Source organism: Epinephelus fuscoguttatus, linkage group LG8 (genome assembly GCF_011397635.1).
Source record: "Epinephelus fuscoguttatus linkage group LG8, E.fuscoguttatus.final_Chr_v1".
Lineage (NCBI taxonomy): Eukaryota > Metazoa > Chordata > Actinopteri > Perciformes > Serranidae > Epinephelus > Epinephelus fuscoguttatus.
The window spans coordinates 36,026,087-36,050,955 of record NC_064759.1 but is presented as its reverse complement, the minus strand read 5'-3'; the positions used below and the strand labels follow the sequence as shown (position 1 = coordinate 36,050,955).

At 40.7% G+C, this 24,869-nt stretch overlaps 2 protein-coding genes across 3 annotated transcripts; both read right to left on the bottom strand.

Annotated features, from left to right (window-relative positions):
- LOC125893803 (nematocyst expressed protein 3-like) lies at positions 1-9,128 on the bottom strand. Of its 2 annotated transcripts, none has more exons than XM_049584722.1 (4): positions 8,726-9,128; positions 3,459-4,646; positions 1,531-1,590; positions 1-1,248 (listed from the first exon to the last, which is right to left on the bottom strand). In XM_049584722.1, the coding sequence occupies exons 1-3, from the start codon at positions 8,811-8,813 to the stop codon at positions 1,535-1,537; spliced, it is 1,332 nt and encodes a 443-aa protein (XP_049440679.1). In that variant the 5' UTR covers positions 8,814-9,128; the 3' UTR covers positions 1-1,248; positions 1,531-1,534. The 2 variants fall into 2 exon arrangements, with proteins under 2 accessions (XP_049440679.1, XP_049440680.1); XM_049584723.1 differs by having other exon boundaries at positions 3,459-4,643.
- A 271-nt stretch (positions 9,129-9,399) lies between these two features.
- Positions 9,400-23,301, bottom strand: LOC125893057 (matrilin-2-like). Its single transcript, XM_049583511.1, has 14 exons — positions 23,111-23,301; positions 20,284-20,434; positions 19,555-20,127; positions 19,319-19,441; positions 17,917-18,039; positions 17,221-17,343; positions 16,484-16,606; positions 14,888-15,010; positions 14,407-14,529; positions 13,545-13,667; positions 12,206-12,616; positions 11,962-12,114; positions 11,482-11,574; positions 9,400-9,670 (listed from the first exon to the last, which is right to left on the bottom strand). The coding sequence occupies exons 2-14, from the start codon at positions 20,408-20,410 to the stop codon at positions 9,615-9,617; spliced, it is 2,274 nt and encodes a 757-aa protein (XP_049439468.1). The 5' UTR covers positions 20,411-20,434; positions 23,111-23,301; the 3' UTR covers positions 9,400-9,614.
- Positions 23,302-24,869: the final 1,568 nt, after the last annotated feature.

Sequence of the window (24,869 nt, the reverse complement as noted above, 5' to 3'; positions counted from 1 at the left end):
TTACACAATTGAAATAATTTTCTAAGAACTTTACATGTTTTTTTTTTTTTTTTTTTTAAACACATCATGTAGAACTAATGATAGTTTAAAATCATGTCCTAGGTGATCTCTTACTGTGCTACACATGTACCTTATGTAATGCAGTCACACCAAAACCAATGTGCATATGACATCAGCGTTGCCAGGCATTATGAGGCCTTTCAATTTATCATTGGAAAGGCATTTATTTTCATGAAGAGAATTTTATAAACATCCACCAGCAACACTGCAGCTGCACAAAATGGCTTCATGGAACAGCAAGATGAAATATCAGTACCTGGATCATCTGCATCCTCAACCTGGCAATGATTCACTGTGTCATAACTAATCTTGTGCATATGCTTCCTGTGATCATCTGCATGATTTTTTTTCTTCCTTATGCAAAAAAAGAAAAAGGATTTTACTATTGAAACCAATAAAGTGATGTTGAGAAAAAAACTTAAGGAAACATGGATTTACAGTAGTGCTCATCAGTATTACACTGTACACTCCGTTACTCTGCATTTAGTACTGTCATTGCTATTAATTAAATTAACCTTATTAGAAAGGCTGCAATTAAATAATGTGTAAACACCAAACAAAAATGTGGATTTATGGCAAAGTTTAGACTTCACGACACCTAAAAATCCAATCTGTGAAAATGTGATCCTTTAAAATCAGTTTCCCTACAGGTGATAAAAACTAAGCTGGCAGTGTAAACCTAGCCAGTGTGTTGTTCATCCACCCAGTCTGGAGTTTCTGTCACCTCAAACTCTTTGCATAGTATTATTCACAGTTACATTTGGCTTGTATTCCTCAGAAGCAGCTATTTTAAAAAGTAATAAGGATTTACTTTGGAAAGTATCCTTCCCTAGTTCATCACACTGTCACAAGAGTTCAGATTTCACAGACTGGTGCACCCTCTTGTCTCATCTAACCTGTCCTGGTGTGTCTTTTTTATAGTGTTTTCTTTGCATAGGCCTGCATGTAGAGGCACTTAAGGTCTCAGTAGAAAAACTTATAAAGATTCATATTTACAGATGAAGGACTGATATTTCCTAAATGAGATGTTATTAAGGCACCATGCATATTAATGTATCTGGGGAACAGTTTGGTCAGCGCTTGTGACAATACTGAAAATGTAGCTTTTATTGCTTCGTCTTGTTTTTCTTCCAGTTGTCATACAATGGTAGCTTTGGGGGTTTCATTATTTTGGTGTATGTCTTCTCTCTGAAAGAAGATAAAGAATATTGTGAGACAACCCTAAGATGTGGCATAGACGTGAACTGTTCATATTCAATGTTTTAATTGCAGTAGGTTTGTCAGAGTTAGCAAACATCATCTAAACATTATACAGCTTTTCTCTACTCCATGCATGTAGTTTTTACAAAGTTGTGTCTGGGCTCTGTGCATTTGTAAGAGTATATTCAGTGTGCAAAGGTATACTGGATAATGAGCTGATCCTACAGTGTTTGCAATGGGTTAAAGTGTAGTTTGTGGTCGAGCTCTTACCGACTCAATCCTCCTTTTTGGCTTTCTCACTCTCCTGAGAGGCCTCAGTTGCAGCCACCACTGCAAACACACACATTGAGAGGAGATCAGTACATGATAAAATACATCCACATCATGCTGAGTTAACTTTGTGCTTGTTTAACATATAACTTAAAGACTAAAACAAAAGACATAGTAACAGTGCATCACAGAAGAGGTAACATTCCTTCTTAGCCCCATCTGGTTCTGTTGAACTGGTTTACTAGTGATTTACCTGGCCTCTGAGCACACACACAGTATACTGTATGGTAATTGGTCTGGCATGCACACAACATAGCCTCCAGAGAAAAGTCTCATAAATGTTATGCAATCTGTCTTTCACACCAGGCCAATATTCTACACGTGCTGCCTGGAGGGGCGTCTTTGCCCTAAAAGTACAGCGTGTTCTTTGAAAGTAGTAGAGAGGGGTGCAGGCTTTACTGCAAACCACAAGCTCTGCCCTTCACACAAAGCAACTGACCACTGCAGGCACTGTGCATTTAATGGGTTAATATGCAGAATACACACTTGAATACTGGCACACTGACTGTGAATTGTTTCGGTAGTCATTACTTTCCCAGTAAAGGCAATAACTGTAGACAGTTTATACTTTGGATAATTCAGATTTTAACCAGAGGAAAACTGCATCAATTAAGAGGGTGTAAAATTCCACATGTTGTGGCCAGGTACGTTAAATAGTGCTGCTGTGTCTGTAATGGCATGTGCTTCAGTGCAAACTACAACATACTCTAAATAAAATTGAAACAGTGAAAGAGGGTCTGAGTGGAATCATACAGAGTGATCATAAACATGTGATGACTCACTGAAATTCTCTTTAAATGAGCCCTGAAAGTGGTTTTATGTCATCATTTTTAAACGAGGACTGGAATGCAGTCAGGCTTGCAGAGCATTTACATTGTCTTATGTAATTCGAAGCAGCAGGGCATGATTATTCTGTAGTCAGTTCACAAAAGAGTACAATGAGTGAGAGTTGCGTGACTGGATCTGTTGTGTTGACAACATGCTGCTGTTATAATCGACACACTCAAGACAAGCCTTCATTTCTCGCTCCGGGAGTGTGTGACTGCTTTCTATTCCTCACACTGCGTTATCTGTTCAGCCTCACGGCCCAACAATATCCTGTTCATCCTGTCAGCTCCAACCAATCACGGGAGCACAGACAGGAACCAATGTGTAGGATTGATTATTACAAGAACTGAAAGTTTGGTGTTGCCAACCATGTGTGTGTTGGATACCTGCTTAGTTACCACTGGCAGGGGGTGATGTTGTAAAGTGGTCTTACTTTGGCTGTATGTGTAACCAGAAGATAGACTGGCTGAGTGGGGGGCCATTAATTGTTTACCTGGATGTAAACAAAATCTTATCCACGCACACATTACTGAGTTTTTCTGGCTTTACTCATCTCATTCTGCTTGTTTGCACATGCTTGGTGCCTAATACATGTTTGCATAGATTTCCCAGCTATTTCAGCCAGTGGCAATGCAGCACTGTTTGACCTCCACCCAAAACTGTCAGCCCTCCCTATCTGTCAGTATTGGTGGATCATGCCTTATCAAGCAGGTTAAAACACGGTATGACGCCTTCAAGTCAAAGTTAGCATGACAGGTTTACCAGGAAACACTTCAACTTATCGGTAATCATGTAAATCACCGAGCTGTGAACTCCCTCAAGACATACAGAACTCTCCTTAACTATGGCAGCCATCTTTTACTGGAATCCTATTGTTGTCATCCTACAGCTGTTAACAGTCGTAAGGGAAATGTGCCCTTGCCACAACTGTCAACTGTCACTTATATAAATGAAAATCTGCTTTAAATAGCTAGCTACATAGACCCATGTGGGAATCTGTTTAGTTCTCTATTACTGTTGTAAAATGACAGAGAGCATACCTTCAGGTGTGGGCTGAGGGGCCGCTGCCGAGGGTGCTTCGGCTGGGGTGGACTCAACCACAGGAGCCTCTGCTGGGGCTGCACTGTCTGCTGCAGACTCTGAGATCACAGTTGCTGCCGCAGTTTCTGGTGCTGCTTCAGAGGGGGTTTCTGAAACAGCTGGTACAGATGGTGGAACTTCTGCCTGTTGTACTGGCTCAGCCGCAGCAGATTCTGGAGCTGGAGCTGGAGCTGGAGCTGGAGCGGCTTCTGAGGGGCAGGGTGCCTCAGAAGGGGCAGCAGGGGGTGCGGTTGCTTCCTCAACAGCAGGCTGAGGCTCACTTGGGGCCTCAACAATGACTGGTGATATTGGAGGCATCACTGGAATAGTTGCGGCAGCAATCTCTGCATCTATAAGAGACTGTGCTGCCTCTACAGGTGCTGAGAATTCAGCTGGTGCAGAGATGTCACTTGGTGCTGAAGCCTCTTCTGGTACTACACCTTCAGTTGGGGCTGCAGCTTCAGCTGGTGCTGAAACCTCATTTGGGGCTGCAGCTTCAACTGATGCTGAAACCTCACTTGGTGCTGCAGCTTCAACTGGTGCTGAGGGTTCACATGGTGCTGTTGAGGCAGTAGCTGGTGCAGCATTGTCAGTTGGGGCCTCTGCCTCCACAGGAGCAGCAACTTCAGCTGGGGCCTCAGCTGCTACCGCCTCCTCCACAATCACTGGGGCCTCTGCTGGCTCTGATACAACAGGTTCAACAGCAGGAGTGGAAACTTCAGGAGAGGCCTCAGCTGGCTCAGCGGTCACCTCCTCAACAACAGCAGGGGCCTCTGCCTGCACAGCTACAACAGATTCAACAGCAGGAGCGGCCTCAGACACTACAGTTTCTACAGGGGCAGCTTCCTCCACAGGGGGTAGTGCCTCCACCACCTCTACAGCAGCCTCAGGCTCAGCAGGGGCTTCAGCTGGAGCAGCAGCCTCTGAAGCTGGCTCTGCAGGGGCGACAGGTTCTGGCTGAGGCTCAGGAGCAGCCAGGAGGTCCTCCCCTGAGCCGAGATCCTCCTGGGCCTCCAGGGCTACTAACACGGCCTCTGCCTCTTCATCGGCTTTTGGTTGAAGATCGTCAGGCAAGGCAGTTTGCACAGGCAGCTGCATCTGGTCCTCGATGGTTTGTGCATCTTCTGGGATAATACCATTTCTGACTGCTGTCAACACAGGGATGACAAGAAAAGCTTGATTAGGATTTACGACTGGCAAGCATGTGGCACTTATCAGTCTTCAGCTAGTGATGCCCTGTTAATCTGTAACAATAACTACATGACAATGCTGAGCAACAAAAAAAGAAGATTCGCAAATTGATTGAGCTTGAAACTTCTTGGGGGGTCCTTGAGCCAAATTAATCATTAAATGATTTTGTCATGGCAACACTCTCATCAACATTTCACAAGTGCATCCTAACTGCGACACTCAACGAGGAATCATCGGACATATTGCAGGGTGTTACGTATGTTCCTCTATGTTCTTTTCTTGAATAAATAAAATGTGTGTATTTATAAACTGGTTTAGCTTAACTCACCACGGAAGGCTGGAGATGGGGAAATATAGCAATAAAGCACACAGACTGCATGCTAGGGAAAACATCCTTTCATTTCCGTAGGTGGAAATGTGATTTATTGAAGCCTGTGCTTGTCTAAAGCCCAGAGGACACGCAAGTCACTCTCAAAGGAAATGAAATACACGTGACAACAGTTTTGCAGCCTTTGGAGAGACACCCTACCTTTCTTCTCATTCCCTGACCCCTCCTATTATAACTGTGTGAACAAGTCATCAGCCCTTAGGTGAGAGAATACAGGAGATGAAGAACAATAGTGGGCTTGGATGCTTAAACTCAAATGTCACGAACTGCAAAGCACAGCTCAGTTACAGAAATCACAACAGCCTAATAGTGTGTCATCACAGTTTCCCTCAACAGTATTTTGCAGCTAACTTCTTTACAAAAACACCGGCTGGACTTTGTTCACAAATGAGACAAACCAGAAGGGTTCAGAAAGCTGAATGGGCAGCGGGTGGTTGGATTGGACGCTGCAGCTTCCTGATTTTATTTGTCTGTCAGAAGTGGTAAAAAGAGCTGAGAGTGATGAGTGGAAGGGAATGTGACGGCCTGGCAAGTCAGATGAAAATGAGGCAGTGGAAGATCATGCAACACAAAAAGTGTTTACGCGAAGTTAAATATTTCCAATAATATCCCATTTAAGTAGAGAATTGCAAAAGTAAAAGTATTCAGACAGATGTTCCCACAACCTTTAAATCCTTATAATGGCTTTGACCTAACACTTTCCTTTTATAGATTTCAAACATGCTCTCCAACAGAGTTCTTTAAGCAGAGATCCACCTCACACACCAGCTATCACAAAGAATACAAAACCCAGCAGGCCAGAACTGGTGTTGAAAAGTCTGTTTGGGTCGAGACAGAGACAGCCTCTCCAGGCATGGATGACCCGCGTGTCAACATGATTTAGCAGCCAAAGATGACAGAGATCCCAGTCAAAACAGACAGTGCCACGGCTGGCCAAGAGCACAGAGGGGGAGGGGGGGCAGACGCGGGGCCCGGACAGGGGATGGGACCAGTGGTGGCTTGGATGGCATACAGCTGGTTTGTTAGACAGACTGTATACTGTATGATTTAAACCTCCACCCATTCAGCCACATTTAGAGAAGCCTGCTTGGGCAAAGAGTACAATAAGTGGTTTTCTTGCTGGGGTGATGTAAGAGCCTGGAAAGGGACCCAAGCTTCTCCAGGTGACCAAAGCTAGCTGGCTGAAGAGACAATGCCCTGACATAAACATCACACAGTGACATAGTGGAAGATGGAAATGCTGTACATGAATACAGAGGAACTATGCCAGGTGTGATAAGTACATATCACTTGATTGGGCTTTGGTTAGTCGCTTACTCTCCTTAAGACTACAGCCTTTCCTTGTACTTGACATGAGCTAGAGCAATCATATGCAAAAAAATGAACACGGACAGTAGCTGTTGTGTGTTTGTGGTGAGATAGAGGGAGAACATACTGTACATGCAGCTGTGCCATGACATAGCCATGTACCAGTGGGTTGAACCAGTGAATGGACAATCACGGTCTGTGTCAGGCCTCTTGGTGGGCGTCTGCACACGCTTGAACATAGTGTCCACATGCAAGGCAAAACAAACCAAGGCAATATCCCACAGAGTATCACTGTATGTTTACATGCAAAACTCCCATGCAGAGGAATATCAGAGCAGTCACAAATCATTTGTATTCTTTTCAAAAGGACATCAATGTCCTAGACCCTCCTCTGGCTCCTTTGCAATACTGCATCTATTGTTTGTATGAGCTGTAAATTCCTGGAGCAAATTTCAAACACTCATTATCAGATGATAATCTCACTTTTCGGGAAAACCTTTGCATACAAACTTTGGAGGCATCAAGAAGATGCACATCAAATTTTGGATCACCAGTGGTGCCCCCAAGGGTGGTTGGGGGCACTATGCCCACCTGATACACATGGCCCACCCTGGAGAAAATTAATGGTGGTCAACAATCCTGTTTTTCAGGGGCTGTAGTGCACTAATTTTTTAAACTAGTGGGTCCACTCCATTTCAGTGTGCAGGTGCACCGCTTAACACATAATGGCGAGGGCCAGAAAAACTATTGAAATGAAGTGAAATCTGTCAGCCAACCACACAAGTGTCAGCTGACAAAACAAACATCAACGTTGGCCTACAGGGCAAAAGCCATGGTAGCTTTCCTAGTTGACAAATAATTGTCTGCATGGAAAGTAATGCTCACAATGTGATTTTATTCGAGCCTGAATGACATCCATCAGTTTTCTGTCTTGTCACTCTCCCTTGACTTGTTTGTGTTTTGTATGAGGTCATGGTGACGTATACGCTACTCTTGTTGCTGAAATTTAGCGGCGGATCCAGCATATCTGATGGCTCCAAAAACTATCAAATGGTGTGCAGATGCCGCCTACTTGTCACACTGCAGCCGTACGCTGGCGTGCTGTGGGTGTGGACCCACAATCCAAGTGCTTTTAAGTTAGTATCTAAACTAAACAAGCTAAGGCATACATGGGCACCAACCATGTCAGCATAGCTTGTCAGGAAGGGGGCTACACAATGCTCCAAAGTAAGGTGAAATTTCAGCAAGGAAACAACATGATCATTTTAAAAGGGGTCCCTTGACCTCTCACCTTAAGATATCTGAACGAAAATGGGTTCTATGGTTATCCACGAGTCTCTCCTAAACATGAGAAGGCTTTCACAATAAATGTTTTGTTCCTTGCAATCAGCTCCTTCAAATTAAAGCTGTATATTTGTCTTTTAAATGAAACTAGCCTAACATGTCTAGATACATAACACATCAGAACAGGATTGCTGTGGAACTCAAAATATTAACTGCACTTGTGTTAGTAAATGTACATCAAATATATAGTTACTTTAACTGTAAAATAAGTAGCCTATATACTACAACACCTCGAGCAAATTCCTGAAATTCAGTTATGGCTTTTGGTTTTGGTGTGCCACCCCAAGATTTTCAGTGGTCCCATCTGGCCACCCCTATGAAAATTTTCCAGGGGCGCCACTGTGGATCACATCAGTTTGATCTGGTAGATGCTCTTTGTTGCGTGCAGAAAAACATTTAAAGTCACAAATCAGACTTCTGCAGAGTGGCAGCAAACGGGTTGGGTTACGACTCTTGCCTCAGGCTACAGAATGGCTGACAAAACAGTCCCAGCTGGCTTTCACACATAGCTACTGGAAGAGTCAAACACAGTCCTCACTAAGTTTTACCAATCTGATTCGCCTATGTGTATATGCCCAATTAGCTTTGTGGAATGAGGTTGAGAATTAAACATGCACATACACATCAGCCCTCATTTCATCAGTAAGTCATGCAATGCAGTTTGTGACAACACACTTTCAATGGACATCAAGCTAGAAATGGCTGATTAAAAATGAATGCCAACCACTTCTGGTGAGGAAATGGGTGAACATGAATAATTCTCTCCATGAGGCAGTGTAGTATGCTGTGCAGCAGAGTTGAGTGAGAAAGCACACGGTGTTCCAGACCAACCGGCAGCAGTCACACTCCCCTCAGCAAGACATGGCTGAATAGAAAGTGACTTAGAGCAACTACTGTACATATTTAGAGAAAATGTAGAAACCATTTTTCATGCTCACCAGTATAAAAACACACAAAGGTATTTGAACATTTGAACTCTACATACTTAGTACTTACCCACTGTATCTCCATTGCTCTCCTCTGGCTTTGTACCTGGTCTTTTCTCTTGGTCAACAGTCTGAGCACTAGATGAGGAGCACCCCATGTTTGAAGAAAAGTTGAGAGTTGAGATGAATGAAAAAAAGCTTTAAATCTACTATATAATGCAAACACAAGTTCCACTGCTCTCTGTTAGCAAAGACAGAGACTGTCTGGCAGTGAAAACATGGACCACTACAGCTCTTCAGTTCCTAAGAGAAGCTGGGCACCATTATCTCCCCTTGTCTCTTTGAGTGTTTATGCATGGCCTGGTGCCCTCCTGCTCCGGGTCTGTTGCGAGAATGCAGCCAAGCAGTGCAGGCGCTACTGCTGAATGTTCCCTGACTGCCTCCTGCTCACAGCCACACTATTCATACAGGAAGGGGAGGCAAACATGTGTGAATGAAGTGTGTGTCCTCCCCCTTTATAGGAGTGTCCTCTCTGGAAGAGATCCACCACCTGGTGGCTGAGGGTAGCACATGTGCAACATATGCATTTCTTTACAGTGGTTCTATTTTTGTAGAGTCTGTGAAGGTATGCAGTCATACAGGTATGTAGTCTTATTGCTGACTGAACATGGATCCCAAGATGACTTTTCCCCTGCAGTGATCATAAAGCCTGAAAAAACACACCAAGAAATGTGAAGTGTAAAATGTTTATTTGTCAGTTTTCTGTACAGTTATTCATTTGATGTGGCAAAACATAACAAAGAATATTACAGACAAAAAATACATTGTGTTGTATACAAAAAGTGTATAAATATCTTCAGTAGAAAGCATTGTGTTAGCATATGTATCAGTGTAGCTTGTAGAGCAGGATGAAAGGGATCCTGTGCATGCCACACGGAGGTGTAACATATCTCAGCCTTTCATTTGTGCACCAGTTGATTCTCGAGTGTCTCCAGCTTCTTTGACATAGCTTCAAGTAGGCATGTAAAGGAAAAATGCATATACAAATGAAAACACAACCTACCAAGTTCAGAAATGTATTTTTCATAGATCAGCCTTATCTTCAAGGAATACATCACATCCAAATGATTATTCATTTTCATTCTGTTTTTCTCGCATGTCTCCACGGTTAACAAAGAATCCAAAAAAGTGAATATTCTTCATAAATTAAAGTCATAGGGGGCCATGTTTAACAACAGCAAAACTATATCAAAGTATCTGTTTCCAAACTCTCACACAACTTGTGCAAGTTACATTTATCCAGTTGTATGCTCAGTACTTCACAAACACATGCATTTTGGATAAAACCATAATTCAAAACACTTCCACATAAATACTACTCATCTGTGCATGAGGCTATTAATTTGTGTGTTTCAGATATTGCGGTATTAGCAAAATCATCTACAGAGATAGAACAATGAAAGACGCCTCTTCATTTAAACTAAAATTAGTTTAGTATTTAGGTATTATTATTACTGATCTAAATTTGTCATCAAATACACATTGAAAACCTTTCCAAGCTGAAACTTAAATTAAGTTTCTTTTACCGGAAAAACCTACCTCCAGGCAAGCAAACACTTGATTTTGGCAATTTTTTTTACCTTTATTGGACTACGGTGATCGCTCTTTATGAATGCATTTGACCAGTGCCTAAAGAAGCTGGATACTGTATACCATTGCGCTTTACGATTTATTACCGGCTGTGGAAACCATGTCTGCAGACTTTCGCATTGGTTAGTTTCTATATATAAATGTCTGCTTGGGCTGGTTTCTTCTTATCTGTGTACATACATGTATAAAAACTAAAACCAATATGGCCTGCTGTCTCACAATGTTTTACTGTCGTTGGTCCCCAAGGTTTGAACAGAACTAGGCAAAAAAAAAAAAACATTTAAATATGCTGCTCCTTCTTCCTGGAAAAATTTACATAAGGACCTGAATTAGTTTGAGGTGATTACTATGGGGAATTGAAATTAACGTTAAAGGAAATATCAAGAAAATATCAGAAAAGAAATGAAACTTGGATTATACTGCACGAGTTGTGTGAGAGTTTGTAAACAGATGTTTTGATATAGTTTTGCTACTGTTGAGAGAAGGAGGGATATTCCACTACAGAGAAATTATATTTGAATATCTTTTTTTAAAGTAATTCTATACGTGTGTGAAAGGCACAGTCACATGTCACTTGCTGCATAGGTTAAGGCGTGCCTCCCCAAATAATTTCATTTAACCTTTATTTCGTCAAAAGATGATGCTTATTGTAGTCATTTGTCCATTAAACCATGACACAGCTTAAAACTGGAGCTAAAAATTTAAGATATAACATCATATATGTTATTCACTATGACTGTTTTAAATCATACAGAGCAATGCAATATAGAGACTACAGTAAATGTTGGTATGTCCTCTCACTTTAGTATAATGTTTAGTACATATTTTTCCTTGTTTGTCTCTTTGTCAATCAGTCATCTCAGTATGTTCATTGCTAATGCCTGTAACTCCATTTACAAGTTGAGAGAGACTTTAAATTCAGGTCAATATGTCCTATGTGTATGACTTGTTTGGTCCATCATGAGTCAAAATTAAGACTTTGTTTCTAACATCATTAGACAAAAGACACGCCACGGTATCTGCTGTGTTCAAGATCAGTTAAATTATGTATTTTGGTGTCTATTCATTTGCATTGAAGGATTCTTTGGCAGAGACATACCTACCCAATATTACTTAAAAAACACACATTGAATCTTGGTGTAACTGTGGAGTTGACAGTTTTTTAGAAAAGGATATTGTTTTGTGTCAGCTTCTTCAGCTTCTCGGTGACCTGGTTTTGAAACATCATCACGTTCTCACACTGGCACATGTTTTCATCAGATGGTTTGTCTGTGGGGAAAGAAGACACGAGACAAGACCTTACCTTCGCTCTCTCATTCTTCTCCTCACTTTATCTCTTCTAATCTTTCCCTACAGGTTTCCCTTCCTGTCCCTGCCTGTAGAGAATGCAGTAGACATGGGGAGTGCAGAGAAAAATGACTGATGAGTTATGTGATATGGATAATTGTACAGCGCTGCTGCCTAAAGAGAGTGTACAGAGTTGCTGGTATTATAAGTGATCATCATGGCAGCAGCAGGTGGCAGTGATGCACCATTTTAATGGAAGATTGGAAGAATGGGAGAATTCTTGAGCACTTAAACACAATTTTGGAGCCCCTGTTTGGTGTGATGAAGCTTCTTTTGACAAATAGCTAGTTCAGGTATAGTGCAAAGTACCTGTACATATCCTGGACTTGAGCTTCTTTGTAATTTCTCCCATTTTCTCAAAATCTTCAGCGTAATAAAGGTGCTTCTCATCAGGCTCTGACGCTATTTCTCTCAGCTCCTGCTCGATGGCTTTGCCAACACCCAAGGCATATATTGTGATTCCTGAAAATGACAGAAAACAGGATAATGATTGGAAGCTCCTGTAAGAAATAACTTAGGGCATCTGAATGACAGGGCAAGATAATAAGTGTACCAGAGTTCTTTGCTTTATTAGCCCATTCAGACACATCATCCTGTGATCTTCCATCAGTAAACACGATGCTGACGCGTGGGATGTTCGGCCTGGCTCCTTCTTTAGCTGAAAAGCTGGACTCAAACATGTGTCGTAAGGCTGAGCCAGTCAAAGAGCCTCTCCCCATGTACTGTATCCGGGACACAGCCTGTTTGATGCTCCTTGCCGTGGTGTACTGGCCCAGGGTGAACTCTGGGCGCACCTTGGTGGAGTACTGAAGAAGGCCGACATGTGTGCCTGTCCTAGAAATGTCCAGGGAGTCCACAATGCTGTTTACAAACTGCTTGACCAGTTCAAAGTTGGCAGGGCCCAGACTCTTAGAGCCATCAATTATGAAAACCAGATCCATAACTCCATCAGCACAGTCTGGCTCTGTCAGAAACAAGGACATCATGTTTTATGTATTTTTACTTAAAGGAATACTTCACTCCCCAAATGACCATTTGTTTATCAATTATTCTCCCTGTGTTAAGGAAAAATTTGTTTTTCTTGCATGCCTCCATGGGGAACGAAGAAACGAAAAGTGGGTAAAAAATCTTGATAAATTGTGGTCATAGGAGTCAGTGTGTAACAACAGCAAAGTACACTGTATCAAAACATATGTTTATAGACTCTCGACTCATGCAGTGTAATCTAAGTTTCACTCATCCAGCCGTATACTCAGTACTTTCCAAACAGACTGCTCTTTCCAATGGGGAACTGAAATAGTAATTAAACCTCTGTATGTGCTCTTCAAAGCGAGACCCCATCGACAAAAACAGTAATTTTACCTCGTTGAACACAGGAGCTACTGGTCTACTGCCACCTCATTCGATAGTTTGTTTGTGTTATTGTGTGACTTTGCTGAATCCCAATTAACTGAAGCACAATACTGAAGTCACACAATAACATAAACAAACTAGCTGACAGAGGTAAAGGTAGACCAGCAGCTCCAGTGTTCAGTGAGGTAAAACTATTGTTTTTGTCAGTGTAGTTTTGCTTAGAAAAGAGCAAAGATAAGTTATATTTTTAGTTCAGTTGCCCTGTCTGTTTGGGAGGTACTGGAACTAAATGGGACTATGGGATTACACTGCACGAGTTGTGTGAGAGTTTGTAAACAGATGTTTTGATATAGTTTTGCTGTTGTAAAGTGCGGACTCCTATGACCTAAATTCATGAAGATTTTTTTTCCATGGTTGGATTCTTTGTTCAGCAGAGCCATGCAAGAAAAACATCTTCTTAAGTAATTGATATACAAATGGTCATTTGGGAGGTATTCCTTTTAGGGGAGGGTCCACATCAAAGAAAGTTGAGATCATACTTTTGCAGCGCTTCCCATCTTGAGCTAACATGAACCCTTGAAAACATCTGCAAATGTAGGAGTCGTTGGTATTGACACACTGGTGTTCACAGCCATGGTCCACTGTCTGACACAGATCCAGACCTGTGAGTTGAAATATACAGAAACAGGGCTTAGTGTAATGTTATGTGTCGCATTTAAGTGCCTTAAATATGTGTTATTTATATGACATATCATGAAAAGCACTGAGTTGTTGGAGTTATTTAAACTGCAAATTGTAATCATGCAAAACTGTACTCTAACTGCATGTTATTGTAAGTGTATGTCTCCTGTCTTCATCATCAACATTATGAAAGGGAAGTTTAGAGAGGAGGAGGCTACAAATATGATAAATAGACTAATAACTATCTGAGGACATGAATGCTTCGTGATGGTAAACATAAACACAGAATATCCCCTTAATCCGGGGGAGGGGGAAAAATATTTTTTGTGAGCACTAGGATTAACACTGACCTCATAACTGGTTCAAAATTCATCCAAAATGATGTAACATATAAATACCGGAACAGGGACCAAAGTCATGGCAACATCTGAAAACATGCTGATGAAAGATTTCTGAATGTTGTTCACTTTACCTCACACTAACATCAATTCTGTCTTTTAATTCATATGTTATATGTGTGATTAAGATGACATTAAAGTCAGGTTTTTCTTTTCTCCATTAACATGAATAGAATTTATATAAGAAAATTACGAAGAAACCCCCACTGTGAATCACTCACAACAGAAGAAGAAGCTCAAATCACTGTGTTTAAATATCCACATCACATCCTTTGGCTGCAGTTCACAAACCATGTATGACAATGAATGAGAGTGGACTTACTTTGACATGTTTTTCCATCTGGGCGGAGTGTGAATCCATTTCTGCACTTACACACACATGAATCTTCTGTATTCATAAATTCCTGTTCACAGCCGTGTTTCCCATCAGCACAATAGTCTATCTCTGCAGGAAACAGTCCTTTAATCAGTACAGGCAGGACTGGGGAGTAATTACTGAGACAATAAAATAATACTCTTAAGTGCTGTCCAATGACACCCACGGAAAGTATCACGGTGATTACAGCAAATGTATCACATCTGGGTTGATTATCCAATTCCTTCTGTGCTACAGTTAACATGGTTGCAGTCATGTTGGACTGTGACTACAACCATGTTAACAGAGAACAGGTTGGAGGACATCAATAGTCATTAATGTTTATAGCAAAGAAATGTCTTTCTATTGAGGAAATATATTTTTAGGAACATTTTGAAGAAATTGTTGATACAACAGCAATAAGAGGAAAGAAGCAACTGACACTTACTTTTGCATGTTTTCCCATCAGGTCTGAGTGTGTAGCCTTTCCTGCACTTACACACACATGAATCTTGTGTATTCATAAACTCCTGTTCACAGCCGTGTTTCTCATCAGCACAGTGATCAATCTCTGTGGAAAATATTTATTTTATGAGTACAGGAAGCAAAGTAATTACTGAGAAAATAAAATAATATCTACTCTTAACTGCCGTTCAGTCTGACCCATGGAGAGTATTTATCACCAGTGGTGGATACAGTAAATGTACCACATCACAGTTAATTATCAAGTTTCTTCTTGTGCTGCACTTAACATGCTTGCACTCGTGTTTGACTGTTAAACAAAACAGGTTAGAGGATGTCCACAGTAATTGTTAATGTGTCATTACATATGTAGTAAACCTTTAAGACACAATTGACCTATGGCTTAGTCCCGCCCTCAAACGCGATGAGCCAATTACGGTGTGTATAGCCATTCCCATACTCTCAGACATTCTCTGACTGGACATTCATTGAAATGCATTACAGAAAGTTAGTTTTGTTTGGTTTTATGAGCTTTTTCTGAGATTTGAAGTTTAAAAATGGTCAAACGGTGTGCATGGGGTGCATGCAACTCCGACACAAGGTATCCTGAGAGGCTGGGTGACGAGGTGTATTTTTTACCCTTTAAACCACATCTCAACTGAGAAAAGTGTCTCCTTTGGATAAAGTTGTGTGGTAACGTTAGACCACAACATCAACTCAACGTGAATAAGATTAACAATGATGTCTACATCTGTTCTAAGGTAAGTCAACACCGTGTTTGAGCCAACATATTGTCACTTTGCTGTTAAGAAATAAAAAATTATCTTTAACAACTCTAGCTAACGTTAGCTAAAGTTAGCCTAACGTCAGCTCCTAGCTGCGTTGTTCATCATGTCACCTTGTTTGCTGGGAGTTCATTAGCCTATTTTGTTCTAGTTTTGTACTTTGTGATCGTACAGCATTGTTAGCATTGTTAAGCTAACATTAACTTCTGGAGCTTAGCTTCATTAATTTATCTGTAATTGCAGAGATAACAAAGGTTGGCAAACATTATGCTGAATGATTCAATGTAAATACTGTAGCACCAAACGAACGGAGAGACACTCTTGGTAAAGATGGAAAAAAGGCCGTTATCCTTTTCTCATATTCTGAGCCAAAAACCTTAACTTCAGTGGCACTTTAACTTGTTGTCTTTGATGGCAATGGCAACGATGTGGTTCACAAGCGTACACTGTGACCTGTAAATTTTGGCTTGTAATTTAAGCTTTTCATGGACCTGCTCAACAATAATACATCCCTCCAGTGCATAGTTTATGCCCTTTTGGTAACTTCTCAATGACATCTGATCGTTATGTCCCCAAAAATCAATTGCCACCTGCGAAATGCCGTGTACTGTGACACCTGCCATAGCACCAGTCACTTAATGTTGATAGTTTGTCTGAGTGAGTGGAGGGGGGCGTGGCTTAGCCATAGGTCAATTGTGAAAGTAATGTCTTATTGTAGAAGATAAAATTTTGAAGTAAATTTTGAGGAAAATCTTTCCATCGACAGCAATAAGAAGAAAGAAGCAATGGACACTTACTTTTGCACATTTTCCCATCAGGTCTGAGTGTGTAGCCTTTCCTGCATTTACACACACATGAATCTTCTGTATTTATAAACTCCTGTTCACAGCCGTGTTTCCCATCAGCACAGTGATCAATCTCTGTAGAGAAAATTCCTTTTAAAGATTATTTTTTGGGGGCTTTTTGCCTTCAATGGACAGGACAGATTGAAATGGGGTGATAGAGAGAGAGAGAGAGAGAGAGTGGGGGTGGACATGCAGCAAAGGGTTGCAAGCCTGAGTTGAACCTGCGATCGCTGCAGCGAGGCATTGCCTCTGTACATGGGGCGCCGGCACTATCCACTACGCTACCGACGCCCCAAGAAAATTCCTTTTATCAGTACAGGAAGGACTGCAAAGTAATTACTAAGAAAATAAAATAATAGCTATTCTTAACTGCTGTTCAGTCTGACCCATGGAGAGTATTTATCACCAGTGGTGGGTACAGTAAATGTATCACATCAGGGTTAATTATCAAGTTTACTTTTGTGCTGCACTTAACATGTTTGGGGTTATGTTGGACTGTTAAACAAACAGGTTAAAGGACATCTACAATAACTGTTAATGTATATATCATTACATATGTTGTAAACTGATAAAACATGAAAGAAATGTCTTACTACAGAAGAAATACATTTTGAAGTAAATTTTGAGGAAAATCTTTCCATCTTTGTTGAAATGACAGCAAAGAGAAGAAAGAAGCAATGGACACTTACTTTTGCACGTTTTCCCATCAGGTCTAAGTGTGTAGCCTTTCCTGCATTTACACACACATGAATCTTCTGTATTCATAAACTCCTGTTCACACCCGTGGCTGCCATCAGCACAGTGATCAATCTCTGTAAGAAATAGTGAGTTCATAAGATCAGGCAGGATTAAGGGGTCATTTCTTAGAAAACGTAGGTATCCGCTGAGTTCTGCTGTACTCTGGCCAAGATTTTCATTTGTGCACTGGAAATATAAAAATCTCGTGGAAAAATTATATAAAATTTACTCAACACATTTACGGTCTGTTCTAAATGATGAACTCACTGACCTCCTCTGCATTCTTGATATTGTTCCATTAGCCTATATCAGTGAGCACAAACTCCAGACAGCTGAATAAATTACTAGGTCTTAAACATAACAACTTTGTATGTTCAGCGTCCAACACTGCGCGAACATCTGAAGTCTGTTCAAGCATTAACAAATTAGGTTTCTTCCTGTACATGTCAACAATCCGTAAAAAAAAATATATATTTATATATATATCTATATACGAAACAGGCATCTACAATAGATATGAATGTATACAGCATTACATATGTACATCAATAACACATTATTTATTACAGTGTTTTCCTACTCTAAAAGAGAAAATCTAAGAAGTTATTTTTTTGACATAGAAATAGAAAAACCCAGTGGACACTTACTCTTGCATGTTTTCCCATCAGGCTTGAGTTTGTAGCCCTCTCTGCATTTACACACACAGGAGTCTTCTGTGCTCATAAACTCCTGTTCACACCCATGGGTGCCATCAGCACAGTGATCGATCTCTGAGGGGCGTAAACAGCACAGAACAGAAATTGAGGCATTGTTAACACTATCCACAAATGACAGTTAATTGTTGTAGATAGATTCTACAACCTACAGGAACACAGAAAACAGAAAACCATAATTCTTTCATCAAATATCTAAATCCACTCTCAAATAGACTGTGCAGGTGCAGGTGTAGATCTGTGAACCCAACACAGAGGAGATCAAATGATAGTTCTTGTTTTGATTCGGTGATACTATGACACCCTGGATACACCTCCACATTTCAGCAGCTGCTCTGATGATTGCAAAAGCACACTTCCTTCAGGAAGTCTCCCCCACTTTACTTTCTGTTAACATCCACCAGAGGAGCAAAAGGGACATTTTTCAACAGTGGGTGGACTGACGTCATGCTGGCTCTCATTTGGGTTGGTGGGTCATCAGAATTAAGGTGGTCCTGCACCCATTAAGAGTGAATATTGTTGAAAAACACTATAAAGGATCATGCTGTTTTTATACCTATTATAGTTGTCATGTGATTCATTGGTGGTAGGAAAAATGGATTATAGCTGCTTTAAAGTACCAGCAGATGACCTGCTGTGTATCTTGTTACATTTAGGGATCAATTCAGACTGGGGAAACAACCTACTAGTAAATTTCCCATCCCCTCTGGTAGGGCTATCATTCAAAAAAATTACGATACTGATACCAGTACCCTAAAAGTGCTAACAATACCAATAGAGTACTTCATTTGATACCTTTTTTCTACTTTATTCAATAACCATAATGTGAATTGAAGCATTCTGCTGTGTAAAATGTCACCAGACACCAGAGGTGTGTAGTGTAGCCATACTTTCAAATGTTTTAGTGGTATCTTGGCATGCTAAACTGCCATTTACTTTAAATGCACTGCCTTCAGCTTCACCACGCCACAGACTGTATGGGTGCTGCTGCTGTAGCAGGCCAGTCACACATTGAATTAAATCAAAAAACGCTTGTGGTAATTGGCTGCTAGAAAAATCCTAAAATAGTCTTTTTTTTTGAAGATGTGGGTACAAAAAGGATCAAATTCAGGTATTGTTTGACTGGAGAAGTCAAGGTTGATACCTTAAAGGTATTAAGTACAGAAACCCTGTCCTATCCGTTTGTGATCGCCTGTCATCTTATTTATGAGAAAGTAAAGTGTCTTTGTGAGTTAAGAAGACTATGGTTACACCAGGAAGCCTTGAGAGATAAAAGCTGTGCAAATGTAAAAAAGACTGTAGCTGAAATGAGATGAGAGAAAAGGAATTCCTTCACCTTTACATGTCTTGCCATCGGGGTTGAGAGTGAAGCCCTTCCTGCACTTGCACCTGTATGAGGCAGGGCTGCTCACACAGATGTGCTGGCACTGATGGTCCACCACCTCACACATCTCTGAACCTAACACACACACGAATATACACCAACAAAAATACTCAAACAAAAGGATGCAAACACACATGCATGCATAAACAAGGAGGGACATTGGATTAAAGATAGCAGGGATTCATCACCTCCACACAGTTTGGACTGGAACACCGAGATGAGAGTTTCTATCTGGCTGAAGTTGGCCACTAGGTGCACATGCTCAGAATGTGGCTCACTCCCTATGGCCTTCAGAGTGTTCATATCCACCCTGCCCACTCCGATAGCAAAGATCTGGATGCCAGCCTGCCTTGCCTGCGCCGCAATCTCCTCCACTGTGTCCTGAGGTCGCCCATCAGTCACAACCATGGCGATTCGTGGGATGTGCAGGTTAGCTGGTCGTGCTCCCTCTTCCTCAGTGAAAGCTGTCTCCATGGTATACTGGATGGCCAGACCGGTCATTGTTCCTGTGGCAAGGTGCTCCATGTTTTTCACTGCCTGCTCCACCTCAGCCTTGGTGGTGTAGGTGTTGAGAGAGAACTCAGGGTGGACCACGCTGCCGTACTGTAGCAGACCAACCCGAGTGGCATCAGAGCCAATCTCAAGGAACTGAAGCAGGTTGATAATGAAGGTCTTGACCTTCTCATAGTCATTGGGGCGGATGCTTCGGGAGCTGTCGATGACAAAGACGAAATCCAGTGGGACTGCTTTGCAAGGGATCCCTGTGATCAAACACATGGTGGTTTGTGATCAGGGAACCAAATACTGCAAACTCACAGCTCTGTTTAGAGCAAAATCTAAACTAAACTGTTCGACTTTGTATCTTTGAGAGAAACAGACAAACATGTAGTTGGTAAAACACACAACTGATCACCTACCCACTGGTTTGGTTTGGACGTTAGACTCTACTCGACCTCTGGCTGCAATGGGTCTGAGACGCCGTCTGTCCAGTCGAACTGCATTACAGCACAACAGGCAGAAAAGGTAGAGGGCCAGGGACCTCATCCTGACAAGATGTGACAACTGCAGCTTTTAGAGAGAGAGAGGAAAGCACAAGAACAATAACTTAAAGAAGCTCTCCCACAGTGCAGTGTAAGCAGAGAAGAAGCCTGCATTGGAAAGTAAACAGAGAGATATAGAAAGAGAGAGGCAATAAGGCAAGAGAGAAATAGCCAGAAACAAGAAAAGTTGTTATTTTTGCCACGTAATTGTGGGGAGGAATTTTCGGTCTACATATGAGTCCGCATTTGAATCAAAATTTACACAGTGACAGTCAGTCCTGTTATTGGCTGATGGTGGTCACTATATTTCGACACCACAGCGTCGTCTGAGAATATTAGCTTTTGTACAAGGATGATTTTTGCTAAAGTTTATGTGGGTCAGACTAATAACCACTGAAATATTGCATTAACATGTATTATGTTTCTGGATCACCATCTTATTGTGAAATACCATCAGATTTTGTAGGATTGCCTAGATGAGTGCACCTGTCATCTAAATGTCAAAATTTATGATTAAGGCAGTCTTGGCAAGGTAGGGCCTTGACAACCAAATGGTATGGCAAAAAACACAACTTTCTTTGGGTTAATCCAGATATTTTATGTACCAAATTTGGGGAATTTTGGATACAATTTGAGGGAGGAATGGTTAAAAAAACTGTTTTGAAAAGATTAAAAATCTTTTAATTCCAACGTTTCAAAAAGGTTTTGTTTTTTTTTTGATAATCTTTAAGATTCATTACTAATTAAGCAACAATCAAAGTTCTTTAAAATTCATTTTTCAAAAAAATATCCTTAATAATCATTTATTGGTCAACTATGATAGCCTACAACACTCATAAACACAGCTAATCTGCACCATTAGGACTGTGATTTGTTTTGTCAGTTTTGGCAACATGATTACAATTTGATTCAAAAGTTGCTAAGTCCTGATTGGCATCAACATGAGACATCATGTTTTTCAAATCATTTACTTTCAACTGGAGAGATGAGGAGAGACAACAAACACAAAATAAAGAAATCTCTCCAAAACTGTTTTAACTTTGTGCTCATGAAAAAACCATGCTCTTAGTAAGAAGCCGATTGACACCATATGATTTCATAAGATTTTAAGGATCAGGAATCCAGGAAAATAAGGTTCAAGGTTCATCAATAGACACGTTTTGGGCTTTACAAGCAGCCACATGGTGGTGCGATTCACACCAAAAACCAAATTCTTCTTCCTATTCCTTTCCCAAATGTCACCGAAATCTGTTCATTATTTGTTGAAATATGCCTCTAACATACCATAACATAACATAGCATACCTGTATGACTAAAAACATAACCTCTTTGCTGTAGGAATCAAATATGGTGACTCAGTGTCAATAAGGTGACTTGTGGCTAGTTAAGTTAATGATGAGGAGTGATATAAATAGTGAGAACTTTCACCTCCTGCATATTTGACCTCCCCAGCTTCAGGTTTCACATTTAAATGTGTATAGATGTAACAGCACTGCATGATTTGTAAAGCCACAGGAAAGAGCACATTTCACATGTCAAATGGCAGTCTGATTGTAAATGTAACATATTAACTTGTGAATTTAAGGGTGCAATAATTTTGGGTCGTGTTACTAAACCAGCTCACGAGAGTCAAGTGTTCCCATCTGCCATCATATGAAGTTGACATGACTCTAAATGAATGAGCTTTTTGATGTTTTGCCACATAGGTGGTTTAAAGTGATTTAAGACAGGCTGAAAAGTACAACAGACTGTTTCTCTATCCAGTCCCCAGGAGAGCCGTGCATTACCTGCCATATTCAGACTGTCGGCTCCACTGCTGTCTGAAACCTCTCTGTGATCAGTGTGGAAATATCCACATTCAAAAACAGGGTGATGTTGCATTGGTCAAATAGCACCAATCATAGTTCGGATATAAAAAAGTTAGACTTTAAGGATTTCTTAATGGAGTTCTGAACGTCTCTGTCAGCACTGTCCAGGGTGATGATACTGACCAAGTCCCTCACAGACATGTATATAACAGCTGACCTGGGACCTGCAGAGGTCACATATCCATGTTGCATCCCACAGAGCTGTCGACCTCTGACCTCACATCTGTTTCAAGTCTGTCTGCCACGGATGGACAGTGTTGTCTTCATCAATTATCCATCAGTATAACAAACGTATTATCTATTTCAATGGCTGAAAGTCTTTACTCTCCAGTCTGTCCTTCACTGTCATGTGACAACAGATGATTAATTTAATATGTACACCATTTGGAAAAGTATTTATTATGTTTTTCTTCTTAACTGATAGATGGTCTCCTAAACTGTGTGTGTGACTGAAATGGTGCTGTCACAGAGCAATTCCTCTCAGATTTCCTCATGAATTAAAGCCGCGGCTGTGTGTTTATTATTAAACACAAAAACAGGGTGTACCTAGCTGTGTTTTATGGGACCTCTGTTTTGCACATTCCCTGCCTTTGATGGCTTTTCATGATGCAGGTGATGGAAACTACGACGCTGTCTAACCTTAGGTAAACACAGAATACAGGTTGCAGCTGGTGATTCCACTTTTTTTAAACTGTGTTTTTAAAAAAGTTTCATAAAAATGACCATTTATTCTACAAAAAAGAATATTCCTAGTATGCATGTAGAGCCTGCTGTGCTCCAGCAGCTTAACAGACTCGTGGGAGTCTTCTCAGGAAAATAAATCAAAAATCACTTACCCTGTTATCAAAACAAAGTTTATCTCCTCAACTCCTGCGATCAAAGTTTCTCAATAAATCCCAGCACAAGTCAGGAGAGGAGTTCTAGCAAGAAGAATCAGTCAATAGTAACTCCAGACAGTAAATATGCATATATCACAGTTCTCTGTCTTTTTGTATCTGTCCAGGCACTTGCATTGCTCTGCCTTTTACTCCTTCCACTCTCTGTTTCTGTTTACTCCCCCTCTGATTCCAACCACAGAGACGCCTCCTGTTCAGCTCAGTCTGTTGGTAAAACAGTAACTTTGCAGACATTTCTGTTAACTGATAGCCCCTTAATGTCACACCTTCAAAGTCCTTAAACATTTCATAATACGATTTAGGTGGAGTGGGCATGATCCCAAAACCTTTCTCATGAATACTTCATTTATTTAAGCAGCCTGTCCCGTTTGCTCAGAGATTTAAGGGATTCTTTACATATTGTACTGGATGTGTGTGTAAATCATGGAATGACTTGAAATCATTTTTGGAGGTTCGTGTATCAATTTGGTGTGAGGCTTAAAGGGTTTTAAAAGAACACAATCTACTCTTGTGTTAGATTTTGTCTACTAATTCTTACATGTTGTAAGCCAGTGGTTCTTAGAGGTCAGAGAACCTCCATGGGTTCTTGAGGGAGTTCCAAATAGGAAACAGTTTATTTTTGCTATTCAATTCAGAAGCGAGCCCAATGTGAGTAAAAGTAAAAATGAATATTCTGATCGTAGGTTTCACTTCTTCTCATCTTGTGTTGACAACTGTAGAATTTTCGACTTAATCTTATGTAACAAGCAGAATCTTTCAGATGGAGGTCCCTGAAGTGAAATCTTATAAAATGGGGGTCTGTGACCTATTATATAGCAATTTATGTAGCACACCAAAAAGGTCAAGAACCACTGCTGTGGTCATTAAAGTAATCAGTATAAGCTCTTGTTTGTAAGTTTTAGAACATGCTCAAAGTCTTTTAGCAACCGAAATACTGTTCATTTATTCAAAATGTTCATTTTTGTCTAACAGGCTTAGCCACTGTAAAAGAGGTGTTTTTGTCAATTTTATAAGTGATGCTTGGATGAACGCTCCACATCCCCACTTGGGCAGCAGTTTATGGAAAGACCTGGTAAGTGGAGTCATCATAATTCCAGCCAGTCTGGGGGTACCTGCCTGCCTCACAATGGCCACCTTTATACACAGTCACCTCTTACCAATAGTTTCCAGGGGCACATCTGCCATTCAGGCTGTTCACACAGTGTCAGTGTCAACAGCAGAAACAATTAGAAACATTTTTCTCTTAAAGGAATACTTAACCCACAAAATGACCATTTGTATACCAATTACTCAGGGCACTGCCTTGCATTTGTGAAGTAAAACTTTTTCTCACATGCCTCTATAGCGAATGGAGAATCCAGACATTCGTCATATACTTTGTTTTAGCGAAAGAGCGAGCATTTGGGAAGTACAAAGCATAGGACTGGATAAATGAGACTTGGATTAAACTGCATGAGTTTTAAGACTTTGTAAAGATGTTTTGATATAGTTTTGCTGTTGTTAAATGCAGACCCTGATTACTTCAATTAATGAAGAATATTACCCTTTTTGGATTCTCCGTTCATCATGTGAGAAAAACAAAGTTTTCTTCATAATTCAACATTACATGCAGTGAGTTACTGATATACAAATGATCGCCGTGTCTGTGAAGTATTCCTTTAAACAATCTGTTGTAACTTTTGAGTTTATGCACATGCTT

Excerpts from the sequence above, each read along its gene's own strand:
- LOC125893803 (XM_049584722.1), bottom strand. The coding sequence starts at position 8,813 with ATGGGGTGCTCCTCATCTAGTGCTCAGACTGTTGACCAAGAGAAAAGA. Across the intron at positions 4,647-8,725 it reads GAGCAATGGAGATACAGTGG|CAGTCAGAAATGGTATTATC; the intron begins GTAAGTACTAAG and ends CTGTGTTGACAG. Across the intron at positions 1,591-3,458 it reads CCCTCAGCCCACACCTGAAG|TGGTGGCTGCAACTGAGGCC; the intron begins GTATGCTCTCTG and ends GTGTGTTTGCAG.
- LOC125893057 (XM_049583511.1), bottom strand. The coding sequence starts at position 20,410 with ATGAGGTCCCTGGCCCTCTACCTTTTCTGCCTGTTGTGCTGTAATGCA. Across the intron at positions 17,344-17,916 it reads TGATGGGAAAACATGCAAGA|AGATTGATCACTGTGCTGAT; the intron begins GTAAGTGTCCAC and ends TATTTCTTACAG. Across the intron at positions 16,607-17,220 it reads TGATGGGAAAACGTGCAAAA|AGATTGATCACTGTGCTGAT; the intron begins GTAAGTGTCCAT and ends TTTTCTCTACAG.